Source organism: Triturus cristatus, chromosome 6 (assembly GCF_964204655.1).
Source record: "Triturus cristatus chromosome 6, aTriCri1.1, whole genome shotgun sequence".
Lineage (NCBI taxonomy): Eukaryota > Metazoa > Chordata > Amphibia > Caudata > Salamandridae > Triturus > Triturus cristatus.
The window spans coordinates 1188863035-1188883228 of NC_140589.1; the positions used below are offsets into that span (position 1 = coordinate 1188863035).

General features: G+C 40.2%; 1 protein-coding gene across 2 annotated transcripts in view; it reads left to right on the forward strand.

Moving 5' to 3' along the window:
* Nucleotides 1-20194, forward strand: part of THBS2 (thrombospondin 2) — a 556651-nt gene that overhangs the window by 252246 nt on the left and 284211 nt on the right. For both annotated transcript variants that reach the window (XM_085612109.1, XM_085612110.1), the window contains exon 14: nt 12441-12548. In XM_085612109.1, coding sequence (XP_085468235.1) covers nt 12441-12548 — 108 coding nt within the window. The remainder of the gene's footprint in view (nt 1-12440; nt 12549-20194) is intronic.

Sequence of the window (20194 nt, forward strand, 5' to 3'; positions counted from 1 at the left end):
GTTTTTCCAATGTTAACTTCCATAGAGATTTTTGACACGACTACAGCCTGAACCCCTGCACGAAATTACACCAAATTTGGTAGATAAGTAGCTCTTGGGCCAGAAAAAAACCTTTTCGATATTTGGTATAAATCTGTTCTGTAGTTTGGGAGATATTAAAGAAAAAATAAATTTGTATATCTAGATACGCGAAGGCTCCGTGAACCTTCCCGATCTCATGCTGAGAGCTGATTGTCTGCCAGCATTTCACATATCCATCTTGGGACTCGGATTAAGCTGAGTCCCAGAAAAAACATTTAAAAAAAAGAAAAAGGGACAGGATAGGAATAGCCTGACCCCTTAGCTCTGGTGGTGGGGTCCAAGAGGGACATCGCCAGGGCAAAAAAGCATTTTTAATTCTTTTTTCCCAAAATCACAGTGGATACGTGACTCTTGCAACAACAAAAAAACAAACATGGGCTCCAGATGATAACCTGACTACTTATTATGTGTACGATTTTTAAAAGAAGTCTCCATTAACAGCCTGACATTCCTCCTAAATAAATTTGCAGCTGCTTCCAAAATGGAGCCCAATAGGGTAGGCCATCACCCCAGAGCTAAAAGCACCTCCGCTATCTCGCTGTGTGGGACAATTCACTACATGGACTTGGGGTCACTGGCCTCTTTTGACCTCACCTGTGCCTGGGGACCCCATTTCCCACCAGGATAAGGACCAGGAGGTGCAAGTGCAGAACAGAGTCCAAGGGGACAGGGCCATCACCCCAGTGTTAAAAGTGCCTCTGCTATCCCGCTGTGTAGAACAATTCACTACCTGGACTTAGAGTCCCTAGCCCCTTTCGACCCTGCCTGGGGACACCAGTTCCCACCAAAATACGTGCCTAGAAGCATGACTGCAGAACAGAGCACAAGGAGGGGGCATCACCCCAATAATAAAAGTGCCTCTGCTATCCACCCGTGCAAGACAATACACTACGTGGGCTTGGGGTCACTAGACCTTTTTGACCTCACCTGTGTTTGAGGACACCATTTCCCACCAGGAAACGCCCCAGTAGTCGCAAAAGCAGAAAGGCGCCCAAGAGGGCTAGGCCATTAACCCAGTGCTAAAAGCGCATCTGCTATCCACTGCCAATCGGAAGAGGGGGCCACGAATTTAAGAGCCAATAATGGAAAATGTAAGCTTTAGCGGCAGATGTTCCAATTTCTCTGATATTTGTTTTTACCACAGTTACTTCTAGGTGCCCTTCTGATCTGGGATGCTCAGTGGAGGACAGACAGCCGGTACCAATGTAAGGTTGACCAGGGATGCCATTAAGAGATGCCACATCTGCCGGTTTATCACAGGGTCACCTCAATTTATTGAGCTTCATTCCCTTCACTGGGAGGCTGTTCTGGGAAAGGTGGATTAAGAAATGGTGCCGATCAGGTACACCCCAAATCCCATAACCTTATAAGATCTTGTGACTTTCCTCATGTCACCTCCATAATACCCTCTGTCCTTAAAAAGTGCAAGTCTGCAAGTGACATGAAAGAAGCACTCACACGGGGAGGCATAAAGGAGATCAATGAGAGAGGAGATGGGTGGCCTCAGAAGACAGCAGGTGAAAACCAACAGGGTGTTGCTGATGCACGTTCTTGATGCTGTGGTATATGAGGAAATCTTGCCCAAACTAAGAAGAACTTACTTCATATAGATATGAGAAGGTATCCTTGTTTGGTGGCAATTTACCTCTTTGTTGTTTTGTTGTCCTCCCTATAGGAGAATTCATATTATCATAGATTTATGGATAATGGTGCGCAAGAAACAATTACATTGCCAAAGGGCACACACGGTCACTGGACACATTTGCTTGTGGTCCAGTACGCAAATGTAATGCAGAATACGCACTGTACATTTAACCAATTAGGACGTTCTTAGTAATTAACCAGAAGAAAGTACTCAATTTAGGTAGACATTTTGCTGAAAACTGTGTTCACTTGTAGGATGAAGGGGAAGGTGTGGTTCCGTTCTGATGCAGTCACTTTCACAGCTACCTGCACTCTCACCGAGACACTTACACACCCACTCGCACACCCATTCTGCCACTCTCACATCCACTTACAGATCCATACAGCCACTAATGTCAACTGATCAATCCATATACCACTCACATACCCGTAAAACCTCTTAAACACCCTCTTACAGACCCATATGACTACTCACATACCCGCTTACAGAGCAATACAGCCACACACCCCCCCACTAATTGACCTATACAGCCACTCACACACTCTCAAAGGTCACGAGTTACAGTTAGCAAATAACATTTAGAAAAACCTTCAAAATTTACTAAAAGAATAAAGGTTTCAGGGCCCTTATAGTTAGGACATAGAATTTTAAAAAACTTAGAAATTCACTGAAAAAACCAAAGGTTATAGGTATGTTATAGTTATGCTCAGATTTCACTCGTACAAAACCAGTGAAATTCAACAGTTATTGTTACCTGAGTTAACTTTAACTTACGCCTCCGCAATGCACTGCTTATGCCCTCACAGATTGCATCACTCTTGACACGGTCAGTGACATCACTGGTGACATCATTGATGACATCTACTTTGAGTGAAGTGAGACTCATGAGCTCTGTGCTGTACACTGCTGGAAGAGCTTACCTTGAGGTTGTGGACTCTTATATTTAATTACTTTATGACATATTTCCTATTGAGATAGACGGATTACGGGTGTACTTTGTTGCATGTGTGTCCCAGAGGTTTTATGTTGCTTTGCGGCGTTGCATGTACAGTTAGTTGACAGTAGCTGATGGAGCAAATTGCCCTGAGGAAGCCTTTGTATAGGTGAAACGTGTTGGCTGCACTTGTATTTTGCATGAAGAACCCAAATAAAGATAAACATACTTTAAAAGGATCTACTAGTTTTACTTTGGATCAAATTCTGCATGCCCATGTTTATTTGTTGCCTCTCTTTTCAGCTTAAATGTCCCTAATGTATGGCCAATGTGCATTTGGCCATTTTAGTTGGGCAACTTGGGTATAATAGCAATGTGAAAACTTAAGGTCGTGCAGCATTTTATATATATATATATATTCACTGAAAAAACCATAGGTTTCAGGGGCGTTATAATTAGCTGGACATTTCCCTTGTACAAAACCCTAGAAATTCCCCTGTTATAGTTAGATCAGCTAACTATAACTCGCGCCCCCGCAATGCACTGCTGATGACGTCACATATTACATCACTCATGACATGGTCGGTGACATCACTGAGGACATCTCAAATGACATCACTGATGACATCACTGATGACGTCATCCATGTGATAAATTAGTGCATCTTCTCACACCCTAATATAACCTTTGATACACCGCGTCAAAATTTCAAACGGCAATTTTGACAACCATAGATACTTCAATACCAATAACTACACTCCCACTCATTGACTTTTAGGTCTACATACATGTCCACTCACTCGCCTGTACAGTCACTCATACTTACAGTCACTCTGTGCATTTATACACCTATATAGACACTCACACACCGCCAATCATCCATTGAGGTACTGACACATCTAGTCAGTCATGCAAATAATTAATAGGCCTGGGCTAAAAATCCGTTCCGCTCGCGGAAATTGCGCTAAATTGACATTTTTGCGTTTCGCGGAGAGAGCGATAATATCAAAATTTCCACAATCCGCATTTTACCGGAAAGTTTTTGCTTGCTCGCACTGTAAAATAATACATTCTTGCATGCGCGCGATCGCCTTACCTGAATCCCCGCGTTCGCCGACAAGTTTTCCCGATCCGGTCGCGTTCTCCACGAGATGTTGGATTGTTGGTAGCCATTTGCGCTGTCTCGCGACAGTTCGCGCCCGCAGTAACATCATTCGTCGCGCGATCACGTCTTTCTTCTCGCGATCATGCACCGCGAGACAAGTGAAAACAAGATGGCCGCGCCCGCGAGCAACCGCATGGGTAAGTTGGCGAGCCGCGACCACGCAGAACATACCACGAACGGGCGGGAAAAAAACTTCCGCATCTTCGCGATATTTCCGCGTGTTTGCGGAGATTTTTAACATTTTCGCGATAATTTGCGAAAGTGTATTTCGCAAATTCCGCCCACCCCTAATAATTAATCACAGTCCAATTTACTCACCTATACAGTTAAACACACTCAAGTTCACTTACTCCTAAAAATACTTACAAATTCTGTGTCTTCCTGCAGAAAAACAAACAGCACATGACACAGATATCCTTGCACTATGGCGCATACAGCTACTCCCAAAATCACACACTCTCACATATAGATAGTTATATACTCTTACACACCTATATACTGTGTTTCACATATGTAGTTACTGACACATGTACAACTGAGATATACATTCAATCACTAACACACCCATACATACACTCACCCAACCATACAGTCCATCACAGATGCACTCTTAAAACCATGCACCCACTGAATCACCCACTCACACATCTAGTCACAGAGTCACACACACCCTACCCACACAAACACTCAGGCACCCATACAGATACTCAGACAACCAATCAATAACCCATATAGACACTCATATAACTATTCACAAAACCATACAGCCACTTATACACCAACACACAGACACATACAGACATTCACACAGTTTAGTCACTAGACTGCAGTAAGATACATTTAATGACTCACTTATAGAGTCAGTTAAATACCTAGAAAATCATCCATTCACACACTTGTACACCCACTTATTTTTCAACAGGCCTTTCCCTGTATATATTAAACATATTAAAACTGTTCAGAAACACATACTCAATGGATGATGTCATCAGTGATGTCATCAGTGATGTCACTGACCATGTCATGAGTGATGTAATATGTGACGTCATCAGTAGTGCATTGCGGGGGCGCGAGTTATAGTTAGCTGAACTAACTATAACAGGGGAATTTCTAGGGTTTTGTACGAGGGAAATGTCCAGCTAACTATAACGCCCCTGAAACCTATGGTTTTTTCAGTGAATTTCTAAGGTTTTTTAAATGCTAATTCCTAACTATAACGTGCCAGAAACCTATGGTTTTTTCAGTAAATTTCAAAGGTTTTTTAAATGCCAATTCCTAACTATAACGTGCATGAAACCTATGGTTTTTTCAGTGAATTTCAAAGGTTTTTTAAATGCTAATTCCTATCTATAACTTATCTCTAAAGATATCATGAAAAGCATTCTTTTTTAAAAGTAGAGTGCACATTAGTTTTGTGGAAAAGCATCTTTGTGATTGGTTAAGAAAAAGCCGTTTCAACGTGGAGTACATATCATAGGATAAAATTTGCTCAGCTCAACCACACCTGCTACTTGCATTTGGAAGGCACTGTTGGAACTTAAAACAATCGTGAACTTTTAACCTGCACGTGTCGTTAAATGTTCAAGAAAATGTTGCAAAAAAATATCGTGAATGTTCTAGAAAGTGTGTTGATAGAATACGTTGCACTTCTGACTTCTATGTGTTGTTGAATATTAAAAAAACGGTTCATATGGAAAATGAAAAAGAAACCAATAGAGAAACCTAAAAGAATCAAGGAACTATTCTAATTTATTCTTTACATGTATTTATGTGTGCAGCAACAAAATTATAGACACAACAGCACTAGGAAGAGGAAGAAGCAGGGAGTGGGGGGAGGGGGAGATGGACAGAATGGCACACATGCACAATTAAGTACAACACACATAGAGACTAACAATGGCCAAAATGAAACACACCAACAAGGAGCACAAGTCACACAACCCACCAACATCACACCACTAAACGAGCATAGAAGTGAAAACCACGCTGCATTCATACAGGATGTGTACAAAGGCCAGTCGTTGGTGTTGTGGGATGTGTGCGACCGTGGTCATCATGGATGAGATGCCCAGCATGTGGCACATGGTCGAGTTCACTGTGTGTTATGTTGCCAAACGGCTGCTTCTCGTGCACTCGTACGGCACACCATTGTAATGCCTATTTGCGCATGTCCTGCTACATTCGAACTACACCATCACAGTGCCGTTTGGAGGTGGTGCATGCCACTTTATAACATCGACTGCTGCGGCTCTTGTAGCAGGCCACACCAGAACACAGAGACACACTTACCGCACTTCCTGTACACGGATATGTCCGAGACACCCCGTTTCCCTTGCCGGATAGGCACACCCCTGCACTGACCTGTGAACCCCAGACCAGCACATGCCAGTTGTGCATGCAGGAGGATGCGTGTGTAGCTACACGTCCAGGCACACTGCCAACGCTGAGGTGACAGCACACTGTGATGTTGCAGGGCTCGTGCCTATCATGCTAAGACAATGACCACAGGGACACACTTACTAAGATGTGGGTTTGGGGGGCATTGGCGGTCCTGGAGTTGTTGAGATGAATCTTCTGTCCCTCATGGGTATCCCTGTATCATGCTCATTGACTCTATGGCACCTGTGGGTGTTCTGGTGTGGCTCTTGGCTGTGTTCCCTTTCATGGTGCAGGTAGTTGTCCTGCTTAACACCAGCATAAAGCAGGTGTAAAATCCCTGGTGCTAACGTGTCTTATCGCCGGAATTTGTTTCGCATTGCTATTGGTGTGAAAGTTGTGATGTGATTTTTTCCGTGTGCAGAACAATATACGAACTGAGCAGTGTATCTCGTCAAGATCCAGCACCTGACGCACTATTCCCAATCAATATAAATACAATGAGATTTCTTAATAGATTTTGTGTGCACACTGTAAGTGCAGCCAATACCTCAGTGCAATTCAATACAGGATTTTAGTATTTAGAATAAATTGGAAAGGTGCACCTCGTGTCTTTTTGCACGAGAACGGCTAATCTCCATTTCATTATCAGCACTTTAACAGAAGTAAAGTTGAGATAAATCTAAAACACTATTTATAAGTTGGTGCAAACTGCAGATATCACCAGTATTCCAGCGATAAGTGCCCCAAAATTTAACACCATGGTGAACTCCATCAAATAACAGTAATAAGAACAAGAAAGAGTCACACAGCAGTTAAGAGAAGAACCAAAAACGTTATTAATTTTTTTTTCAAACTTTATTTTTTATAATCATAAATATGTAAACGATAAACTATTTTAAACTTTATTTTTTTATTAACATATATAAGAACGATAAACTAATAAACAAAATGTAACAACAATAATACAAAACAACAAGGCGGAACACTCCTGTGGAGACCATGGATGTCGACGACAGACCTGGAAAATCAGAAAGATTGTTAAAAAAAAAACAACATGGTATTCTCAACAAAATACCACAAGAAACAAATCACAGATATATAAAATGCATACAGCTAACAAAATTTTATAAGTTTAAATTACAAAAACTGTAAATGTTGCCGCTTTAAAATATTTACCGAATCTGAGGATTTTTTTTTTGCAGAAGGCAACACGCCCACAACGTTTTTCTTCAGTGGTGAGGAAATGTTTTACTTTTCCCAAGGGGCAAACAAAGACCAATGCCACCTTGATCATGCACAAGATTTTCAAAAGAGTTCTGTTACGAGGGGATCCTAACAAAAAATACTCATGTGGCACGGCAAGTATTATGAAACACTTAAGGACCCTTCATCCGAACAATCTTGCACGAGAAGAGTGCAAACAGATGAGAAACACTCCTATTCTGTATCTGTAAAAAAGAATTACAAATAAATGTATATTAATAACTTTCAAAATTATACTTTTCCATTACTGTACAAACACATTTTATATAAATACTGACTAAGAAACTATGTCCCTGAACCACAAGTGTGACGATGGTTAAAACACTACATGCATAGTGCATACTACTTTGAAGCAGTTCATGCCCTAAAGCCTACCTCACTAAAACTCTACATGCTAACTGACTAAATGATTACAGTACTATAAGGAGACACACTGGGTGAGTGACAGGGTGTTTGCTAGAAGTGTATGAATACTGACTGGGGAATTGAAGGTGTGAAAGACAACTGTGTAGGTGGTTAGAGGCCTACATGCATAGTAAATAGGCATTTGAAGCAGTCCATGTGCTAAGGCCTGGCTCACTGCATGACTACTTGGGTACTGACTGAATGAGAAGAGTACAGCAAGGAGCGTGCCTAGGTGAATGTATAAGTGCTAGGCTTTTCGCACAGGGAATGGATTAGAACTTGGTGCTGAATGGGTCACTAGAGGAGTGCAAAGGCAGGGACAAGTGCTGGACTGTATGGATACTGACTAGGAAATTGAAAGTGTGAAAGACAAGTGTCTAGGTGGTTAGAAGACTGCATGCATAGTGCATAGGGGTTTGAGCAGTCCATGTGCTAAGGCCTGGCTCAGTGCATGAATACTTAGGCACTGAGTGAATGATTAGAGTACTGCAAAGATAGTATCTTGGTGAATTTATGAGTGTTTGGGTTTTAGCACAGTGAATGGATTAGTACATGGTGCTGAATGGGTCACTAGAGGACTGCAAATTATTAACCGAATAAAGCTATTGTTGACTGTTGTTGACTTGACTGCAAAGGGAGTGACAGGGTGTTTCCTGGAAGTGTGTGGATACTGACTAGGGAATTGAAGGTGTGAAAGACAATTGTGTAGGTGGTTAGATGACTGCATGCATAGTGGATAGGGGTTTGAAGCAGTCCATATACTAAGGCCTGGGTCACTGGATCAGTACTTGGGTACTGACTGAATGATTAGAGTACTGCAAGGAGTGTGCCTGGGTGAATTTATAAGTGGTTGGGTTTGGCGCAGTGAATGGATTAGTACATGATGCTGAATGGGTCACTAGAGGAGTGCAACGGGAGTGACAGGGTGTTTGCTGGAAGTGAATGGATACTGACTGGGGAATTGAAGGTGTGAAAGACATGCATGTAGGTGGTTAGAGGACTGCATGCATAGTGGATAGGGGTTTGAAGAAGTCCATGTGCTAAGACCTGGCTCAGTGCATGAATACTTAGGTAGTGACTGAATCATTAGACTACTGGAAAGAGAGTGTCTTTGTGAATTTATAAGTGTTTGGGTTTTGGCACAGTGAATGGATTAGTACATGCTGTTGAATGGGTCTCTAGAGGACTGCAAAGGAAGTGACAGGGTGTTTCCTGGAAGTGTATGGATACTGACTAGGGAATTGAAGGTGTAAAAGACAAGTATATAGTATGTTAGAACACTACATGCATACTGCATAGACATTTGAAGCAATCTATTTGGTACTTAGAAACTGACTAAATAATCAGACTACTTCTAGGACAGTGCTTAGGTAAAACTTTTAAATTTTCAGTTCTGCCACAGTGAACATAATAGTACATGGTTCTGCACCTTAGTGTCAAACCCTGACTCATTTTATCAATGCATAAGCAAAGACTACCTTCTAATGCTACTAAAACTTGACAACATGACAGGTTTTAAAAGAGTTATCTGCTAAAAAATACACAATGTTACCAAATGCTTCTCTCACAGTGCTTCCCAAATGCACACAGACTCACAGTGTTATTCTAGACAACAACCACTATACCTAGGAGTTTACCAAAAATCATTCACTAGTCTGGAAGAGTTAATGGTACTGAACACAATCTACATATTTAAGTACAGCACATCAGTGTCAAAGCATGACTCATTTAATCAACGCATAAGCAAAGACTGGATTCTAATGCTACTAAAACTTCACAACATAACAGGTTTTAAAACAGTTATCTGTCAGCAAATACATGATGTTACCAAATGCTTCTCTCACAGTGATCCCAAATACACACTAACTGAGTGTGATTCTAGACAAGCACCACTAACCCTAGGAGTTTACCAAAACTCATTCACTACAGTGCAAGTGGTAAAAGAACTGCACACAATCTACACATTTCACGACTGCAATTTACTGTCAATGCCTGACTCATTTAATGAAATCATAAGCCATAACTGTCTTCTAATGCTACTAAAACTTGACAACATGACATGTTTTAAAACCGTTATCTGTCAGCAAATACAAGATTTTCCAAACACTTCTCTCACATTGGTTCCCAAATGCACACAGACTCACAGTGTGATTCTAGACAAACAACACTATCCCTAGCAGCTTACCAAAACTCATTCACTACAGTGGAAGTGGTAAGGGAACTGCACTCAATCTACATATTTCACGACTGCACTTTAGTGTCAATGCCTGACTCATTTAATCAACGCATAAGCAATGACTGGCTTCTAATGCTACTAAAACTTGACAACATGACAGGTTTTAAAATAGTTATCTGTCAGCAAATACACAATGTTACCAAATGGTTCTCTCACAGTGGTTCCCAAATGCACACAGACTCACAGTGTGATTCTAGACAACAACCACCTGGCAAACCGGGTTCATCAAATACCTCTGCGTTTACTTCGACAAGGATCTTAAAAACACGCTAGAATACAATGAGAAAATGCTCTTAACCAAGATTAAGAACCTGCTCGAGGGGTGGTCTCCGAAATTCATCACATGGTGGGGGAGGGATTGAAACAATTAAAATGATGTTCACACCTATGATCAACTATCTCACTAACATGCTACCCCTAACCCTCAGTGTTGACTTCCACCGCAAAATTGACAAGATACTAAATAACTTTATCTGGCGGGACAAAAAACCAAGGATGAGCCTTAAAAAATTAAGATTGGCAATAATTCTAGGGGGTTTAAACTTGGCAGACTTCAAGACTTTTCAAACAGCCTCCCTAGCAAAACAAGGTAGCTACTGGATTCTACCAGACCAAGAATACACACCAGCGTGGCTGAAAATAGAGCGAGCCATGCTAAACAACCTAGAGCCAATAGCACTCCTAACAACCAACAGACACAACACTCTAATGAACACCGTACTTACAAACACCAGGAACACCCTAATGAAAGTGGACCAAAAATTTGAAAATAGAATAACAGACTCGAGATGTTCATCATTAAGGTCAAATAACAAAGTAAAATACAACGGCAAGACACTATATGAAGACATGGGTGGAAGCAGGAATATCCCTTCCCATCCAACTCGAGGATGAAGGAAGACAAGCCACTTTCAGCTCGCTAAAAAACAAACACACCCTACCCGACATTGAATTATACAACTTTCTAAAGATTAAAGCTGCACTGTCTAGAGCAAGAATGTCCAATGCCACGCCTTCAATCTTCCAGTACATGTCTAGCCTCAACAAAACGGGACACCATGTGTCACACATCTATAGACTACTGCTCCCAAATACATCAAGACTCAACACTAAAACACAAACATGTTGGGAGTCACAGCAAGGTAACTCTATAAACGAAAAGGAAAGCCAAATACTATGGTCCTCCCCCACACACAGTAAAATAACCCCGGTACTGGCTCAGACAAAATTCTGGATCTTACATAAACTACACTGGACTCGTCTGGCGAAACTGGGCATAAACATTGTTCTTAGTTTAGACTGAGCCATTTTTTTATTGAACAGTTTAAAAAAAAGTTCCGCTAAGAAGATTATATGTAAACACAGAAGGTCCTATCACCTTCTGGGGCAAAGATATGTTTCCAAACATATTTATAAGGCTGGTACCAGTGCCTCCCCAAAAATATATAAAGCAATAACCAGCCTGTCAAAAAACACTTAGAAAAGTTCTTGGTAGGAATATCCTAGTGGCAAGAGTCTGGTTAGAGACTCAGCCCTGATGCTAACCACCAGTTAGGTACCAAACTCACAGTCCTGGTCTAAGCAAGACCAGGAGGATTTATGAGCTAACACTCACTAATGTGGTTGTAGGATGCCTTTTGGGGTCTAGAGCCCAAATCCACTATTTGCAATAATGTTTTTGCATTGCCTAGAACCTACAGGAAGGAAACACCAATATGAGTAATTGTTCAAACCAGGACAAACCATGATCTTTCTAGCTTAGGTTAAAAAATATCACTTCAACTATTGCTATCTCTGGAACATTAAGGGCTGGGAAGATGATTCAACAAGTTTGAGAGACTTCTCCAGCTAGTGAAATCTGTCCTCATTCCAGGAATATGAAGGCTGAAGATGGGAAAATACAGGCACACTCTTTGTCAAGGATGGACACGCTCACCACTCACAATGACCGGAGACAATGGTGCATACATATGACCTAGATGCTGCTCATTGAGATATCTTCCTCTTGGCAGCTGTACTATGTGGATACATTTATGTGACTGTGTGAGTGTTTGTGTGAAGAAAGAGAGAGAAATGGAAATAGATGTAATAAACAAACACAATTAAATAATAAGATGTTAAGGGAGTTCGAAATATATAAACATATATGCTGGTCAAAACAATAGACTACACAGAAAAACTACGTGAGCGTAAAAGATGATTTGGAAAAGACATTTTAGCAAAAGAATACTTTAGAACTCAAGCTCTCTTGGTTAAATTTGTTTAAATGTATTTAGATTTTCATCTAATTACCAAAATATAGTCACAGTTATTTGTTTTTCTTTTATAATAGGATAACTGCCCCCATCTGCCAAATTCTGGACAAGAAGATTTTGATAAAGATGGCATGGGAGACGCATGTGACAAAGATGATGACAATGATGGGGTAGATGATGAGAAGGTAAGTTTAAAATTTTACGTGGAAGACAACCATACAGCATAATCACTTATATTTTCATTATCTGTGAGAGGGATCACTGACATAATATCGAGAAGGAGAATATCGAACTACCAAAATATAGAAGTAAAAATATAGAATGCCAAAATATCGAATGCCTATCTCCAAACAGGTAAGTACAAAAATATCGAATCCAAAATATTGTTGTAAAAAATATAGCTATTCAAAATATCGAATTTTTTAAATGTCTTAAAAGTAATTTAAAATTAATGAAATAATACATATAATTGACTGAAACATACTTAAAAAAACTTAAATAACTTTTACATTAATAAATAATTAATGTAATTAAAAAAAAGTAATACATTAAAAAAAAAGTATACATATATCAACGTCATATTAACTAAAAATATTCAATATTTTTTGTGTAGGATTGCGGGCGGGTATAATTTACAATTACCACTCCAGTAAGTGCAATAGTAGGGAAAGCGTTGGATTGCGGGAGGGTAAAAATTACTATTCCCACTCCAGAGAGTGCAACAGTAGGGAAAGCGTTGGATAGCGGGAGGGTAAAAATTACAATTCCCACTCCAGAGAGTGCAATAATAGGGAAAGCATTGGATAGCGTAGGGGTAAAAATTACTATTCCCACTCCCGAGAGTGCAACAGTAAGGAAAGCGTTGGATAGCGGGAGGGTAAAATTTACTATTCCCACTCCAGTGAGTGAAACAGTAGGGAAAGCGTTGTCTAGCGTAGGGGTAAAAATTACTATTCCCATTCCAAAGAGTGCAACAGTAGGGAACGCGTTGGATAGCGTAGGGGTAAAAATTACTATTCCCACTCCAGAGAGTGCAACAGTAGGGAAAGCGTTGGATAGCGGGAGGGTAAAATGTACTATTCCCACTCCAGTGAGTGCAACTGTAGGGAAAGCATTGGATAGCATAGGGGTAAAAATTACTATTCCCACTCCAATGAGTGCAACAGTAGGGAAAGCGTTGGATAGCGTAGGGGTAAAAATTATTATTCCCACTCCAGTGAGTGCAATAGTAGGGAAAGCGTCGGATAGTTTAGGGGTAAAAATTACTATTCCCACTCCAGTGAGTGCAATAGTAGGGAAAGCGTTGGATAGCGTAGGGGTAAAAATTACTATTCCCACTCCAATGAGTGCAACATTAGGGAAAGTGTTGGATAGCGTAGGGGTAAAAATTATTATTCCCACTCCAGTGAGTGCAATAGTAGGGAAAGCGTTGGATAGCGTAGGTGTAAAAATGACTATTCCCACTCCAGTGAGTGAAATAGTAGGGAAAATAATATTTTATTAAAAATAAATTAATTATTAATACCAAAAAAAAAGTGGTAAATGTAATTACCAATTACACAATATTTAATAATTAATTATTTATAAATACAAATATTTTTTTTTAATTAATTACCTATTAATAATTAATTAACAACCAATACATTTTCAATACAAAAAATTATAAAATACAATTAATACCAATTAATAGTTAATAATATTTTAATTATCAATATACAAAAATTATTTCTATAATTAAATATTTACAAACAAATTACTTCCCACCATATTCCCCTATAAACCCACAACCCGCTACAAATAATAATTTTATACAATTAACATAATTATCAATTAAACAATTAATACAAATGAATTACCAATTAATACCAATTATTTAGCAATTAATAATTAATCAACTACCAATTAATTTTCAATACCAATTATTAATTACCTCATAATAATTACATTACTTCCCACCCTATTCCCCTATAAACCCACAACCCGCTACAGAAGTAAAACGCCAAATTACATTAAAAATAATTAATAATTCCTAAAAATTATTATTTTATGTACTATAATTAAATTACTTCCCACCCTAATCCCCTATAAACCCACAACCCGCTACGGAATTAAACTACACAAAAATTAAATAACATAAAATTCATTACTTTAAAAATATTCAAACATACATTCCAAAATTAATACATACTTTTAAAACATACTAACACTTAAAACACTATAAAAAAATTCGCTATTTTTAACAACTATATTATGACTGTCGATATTACTTACTTCAATATTATTTAAATCGATATTTCTTACCTGATTTTCGATATTCTTTACCACTATATTTTGGGAATTCAATATTCTGTCCATTCTATATTAAAAACTCGATATTCTGTCCTGTCGATATTTTTAATTCGATATTATGTCTGTTTACCCTGTGAGAGGAGAATATACCAGCCAGCAGTGCCTAACATTTTTCTTCGGCTGGGGTTTTCAGTAGCTCTCTTGCTGTCATGCATGTTATTTTAATAGACAGAGGATCTGTACTTAATTTGTGAAAGAACGAGTGCTGGCGCCCAAAGCTCTGCTGAGGATCCTGCGGCAGGTGTAGTTAAATGTTAACGCACCCAAAGTCAAGGCTGCATAATCTTTATTCCATCTTGTGCCTCTTTAATCTACTACCATGCACTCTGTGCCGCTTTAGCTCACTCTTGCAGGTTCCTACTTTCTCCCTTTATATTTTTTCTTCTGCCTTTCTCTTCCTCCTTTCTTCCATTTCAATTGCTTTTCTCTCTTTTTCTCTTGGTTAATGTCTGATACAAAATTATAAGTGCTGGTCCCCAAAAATGAGTGCCAGTAACCCCACACCAGCAACCACCAGCACTGCAAAGTATTATTGTTATTATAGCACCAAATTTAAGTGTTTATTGTTTTTTCCTAATTTCCTTGCAAGGTCATGGAAACTTCTGGTAGACTGCTACTGGTCTGCTGGCTTATCCTGGTATGTGCGTATTGTGTGCATACTTAATAATTCAATTTTTTGTTAAGAAAATTTGAAAATGGCCAGTCTTGCATGCTCCTAGATGCACATACATTGCATGTGCAGGCAGCAATAACTGAATGTTTCATTGTAAAGTACAACACAAAACATCTGGAAGATGGCCGCCTGTGTGTGCACATGCGTACATGTGCCCACACATAGATGTTGCCATTTTAAAAGACTTTTTGGAACGTACAACAAAAAGCATGCCACAATGACTCCCATTGCATGCACGAGTGTACCTGCATGCACACTCTACCATCTTAGGAAGGTTTTTTATAAAAGTTTATTACCAAAACCATTCCAAAATGCCATTATGAGTGCACACACGGGCAGCCATATCTGAATGCTTTCAACAAAGCATAGCAAATAAATTCAGATATGCCGGCCTATGTATCCTCACGGATGCACATGCAAGGGTGGTCATCTTTGGTTTTTGTAATCCTTGCCAAAACAATTCAAAGGAAACAGGTGTACTGAAACGAATAGCTCTTCTCTGAAGCTAAAGGTAGACATACTCACTCTCCCAGTGCTTAGTAAAACATTGTACTGTCTAAAGCACACACATAAGCTCAACTCAAGGATTCTCACATTTAGGGGCATATTTACGAAAAAATGTCAGAGCACGGAGCTGCACCAAATTTGGAAGTAGCGTGCTCCAAAACGCAGGAATGCGCCCTATTCACAAGAATACGACGCACTCCTGTATTTTCCCTGGCGCTGGCGCTAAATGTAGCTGCCTTGCACCAATGCAGGCACCCTTGCACCATAGTGCAAGGGAATGATTGTTTATGTGCAGGAAGGTGCCCCTTCCTGCCCATAAACAATCACCAATGGTGATTTGTTACTTCTATGTGTGCTGCAGAAGTAGCAAATCGTCACTATTTCATGATTGTGTTGAGTAGTTCCTATAAAACCTATACAGGATCTGCGTGTTTAGAAAACATATACTGTAGGATAGGTGTCAGACTGATTCTAAGCATCCCTAAAGGGTATGTCAGCCTGTATACCAGCTAGCTCACAGTGCCACTAGAACATCCTCTTACCAAGGAGAGAATAGTTCTTGGCAACTATCGAACATGACAACCCTGATCTCTCAGGACCGTGTAAACAGTGCAGTACTTTTCGCTCAGTCACTTGTGCCTACTTAGTTTCACAGAGATACACAGAATAAACGATATGGATGTTTTTCAATAATCGTTTATTGAAGAGTTATCATTCTAGTGTAAAATAGATGTGCTGAAACAACCACTAGTCAGTAACAGATATAAATGACTAGAAGCACTAGGAGAGTAAAAGGATGGTCGATTTCTACCATAGTGCTAAAATCATGAATACAGGCAGGTATATAAAATACATGACAATAAAATGTGTTCTCCTACAATGCAGTCCTGACTAGATGTTCCTAAGTGTACAATGAATTTGTGCAGGTGTTAAGCCAAGAATCCCTCTAGGATAAAGTCAAACCCATTACCTGAAGTGGGAGACTGTGGGACCCCGTCTTGGTCACTACTTGGACACTCCGTACGGGATGTTAGACCACTGCGAGCTGGAGTATCTCCATGCAGGGGCTTCAGCGTCTTACGTCAGTGTGTTAACATGGAAGTCCTAGCTCTCCTCTCCCGTCTCAGCAAGATGTGATGTTTATATACCCAAAGGTCTCCCCGGGGTTCTACCTTGCTGTGCCAATTGTCGGACTTAGGATGATGTTGGGAATGAACTTTATACATAGTTATTATGCAGGAGATGGTAGTCCTGCTGAGTTTCCAAGAATCCTCATTCATAATGTATGAGGCTTTTACCAGGGAAAATCCTGTGGTATGTGTGCAGTGTTGTATCTAGGTAAAAGGTGAGTCCCCAAGAAACATTGTTTGTAATGTAGGGGAGAGTATAGGTGAAAGTTTACAATGTTTCCTGAGCCTATATTGAGGTACCTGTGTGGAATATAACAATTGTTTATGTTCAGGTAGGGACACCTACCTGCGCATAAACAATCATTAATGGCATTTTGCGCTTTAGGAGTGTGCAGCATTCTGCAGCACACATGGAAAAAGCAAAAACGAGGAGAAATGAAAGTATTTCTCCTCGGTTCGCCATTCTAACACCTGCTGTTGTATGTTTTTTTTGCTGCTGTCTCAGATCTACATCTCCTTGTAAATCTGAGGCAGTGTCAAAAGCATTGGGTGTTGAGGTGCAACGCCCACAGCAACACCCACTGCACGCCCCTTTCACACTAAATGATGCTTGTAAAGAGGCCTTGTTTACAAGGTGGCGTTAAGCCACAAAAAGTGGCTTAACGCCGCTTTGTAAATATGGAGAAGGGTATATCAGCACCTTAACGTCTCTAAATGTGAAGTTCTGGTAGATATATCCCCTTGCAAATATGCCCCTTAGTGTGTGAGCTGCTGACATCACAGGTTAGAAGGAGAGAGAGGAAGCCAGTGCTCCCTTTTTCCACGCTGAAGCTAATTCACTAAACTGGAGAATTTAATAAATAAATGTTTGCTCCACCTCAGAGCCCATGTACATGCTATGGCACCAGGTATCTGACACCTTAGGGTTTTTTCCTCTCACATAACCTGCTGCTCTTCGAAATTGAATGAATTTTTGATGAGCTAGAAATGAACATATAAGATTCATAGAATGTGTGTAAAAACAGCAAAATTCCAAAATGACGAGGTGCAACTTGGTGCCCACCTATGTTGGATTTAAGAAAAACAAAGTTATCAAGTTAGTTTGTGAGGCCTTAATGGCCGTACTATCAAAGAAATCTGAATTACTTTAATATTATTCCAGACATTGCAGCTAGTATCAAATAATTCCTCAAAGAAAAAAATGTAAGAAAAATAATTTCATTCATATGGGTTTTTGGAAGGGTAAAACTTTGGCAACACTCATAATATACAGTACTCCTGAAGAATTCCAGAAAGAGAATAACTGAACCGAATAAAACCATAATGTTCAAAACCTCCATTATTGCCAGTACTTTAACAGACATGTTAAGTGGTTTACATGAACAATTTAACTTGGACCATATGGATTTTTACTAGAGTACTAAATCCAGTCAACTTGAAAGAATTATCAATATTTTATTTAGGTCTTCCCTTGGTCAGCTGTTGCTGTGAGATCTACTGTTCTTTAAAACAACATCTAAACAAAGCTTAAAGCCCACCTATTACTTCACATTGGTTGGCTTGACTCACGAATTGTGGTCTTGTTGAACCAGGCGGGGCACCCAAGCGCTACTCTTGTAATGGTGAAAGGCTACTGCTTTTGCCAGGAATTAAGTAGAATGTGCCTGTGGTGGCAGCATACAATGTAGTGATCAGTAAAAGTGAGCAGGCCTTTTTTGCCTGTGTTACTGGAGTGAGGCCTACAGGCTACTCGTAAAGTTCCACTGTTGTGTGCTTAACTCACCCTTGGCCTACATCAAGTTAGCATGTAGTGCTGTGCAGTACATGTGGCTGCATGTATGACCTATGTGTGTGTGTATCTGTGAATGGTGCAATCCATGTAGGACTCTTTGTTCAATATTTTGGGAGGCCCAGGGCTGACTGGAGGAGCATGTGGAGGTAGAGGAAGAGGTAGAGGAATCTTCCACAGACAAATTTATGGAATGCCGCTTCCCTGTGAGCTGGATTTGCCACGCACCAGAGGAAGAGAAGGGCCAGTATACTTCAAGGGGGGCTCTTTGATTCAGGGAGGGGTCACTGTAAAGGGGTCTGGGAACATCTCATAAAGGAGATGGGGGTTGATAAGAGAATCATAAAGAGTAGGGCTGAGGCCCTTAGTTAACATTTTGATGCACCGATCACTGTGGCTGCCATCTAGGTGTGATCCTCTTGTCACTCCCGTGGCCTGTGTTGTGAGGTTATCACATTTTGAGTCACTCCTCCTGTGACAGAATGCTTTGTAGAGAAAGGGCAGGACAGAGGAGTGGACACCTCAAAAGAAAGCAGACCCCCATGACAAACGTCTGACACATTTGGTGTCTGGAAATGGACTATAAATATTGGATCTCAGGGCCCTCAAATTGGTCTACTGTCAAGCAGCCAGCCAGCTGTTTAAGATGGAGAAGCTATACTAAGTTCCTTTGAGATGTTCCTACTGTGTTTGCAGTTCATGTATTAGCTTGTTTGATGATTCTTTGGCTAGCCCAGTTGGGATTAGGTGCAACAGACACATGCCTATGGTTTACAAACTGTATCATTTCTCAGTATATATGTTTGTACAGCTACACACTGAGGGGCAGATTTGTCAATATTTCACACAATGCAACACTGCAAGACACCTTGCTGCGCTACGTGTAAGGGAGAGGACAGGAATGCACCATATTTATTTATATTTAAAACATTATGAGACGCATTCCTGTCTTTCTCTTGCACTGGCACACTGAGTACCCAGCACCAATGCAGACACCCTTGTGTCATGGTGCAAGTGTGCCTGCATTGCAGGCAGAATTGTTTTGGTGCAGGATGGAACACCTTTCTGCACAAAATTAATCCTCAGAGGCTTTTTCCTCTTTCTAGAATGCAGCACACTTTGAAAGAGAAAATAACGCAGTGAAATACATTTCTCCTCGTTAAGCCTCACCTGGGAAGGCTTAGTATTTACGAAGCACCGCAGGGTAACACAAGGTGGCCTTGCGTGACTTGGTAAATCTGACTTTAGTGTGCATTGCCCTTGCATTATGCAAGGGCAATGCAACACTTTGACAAATCTGGCAATACATTCCACTTTACCATTGTCATTTATTTCTGCAAAAAAACTGGAATCAATGAGTTGAAAACTGCAGAAAATTACTTA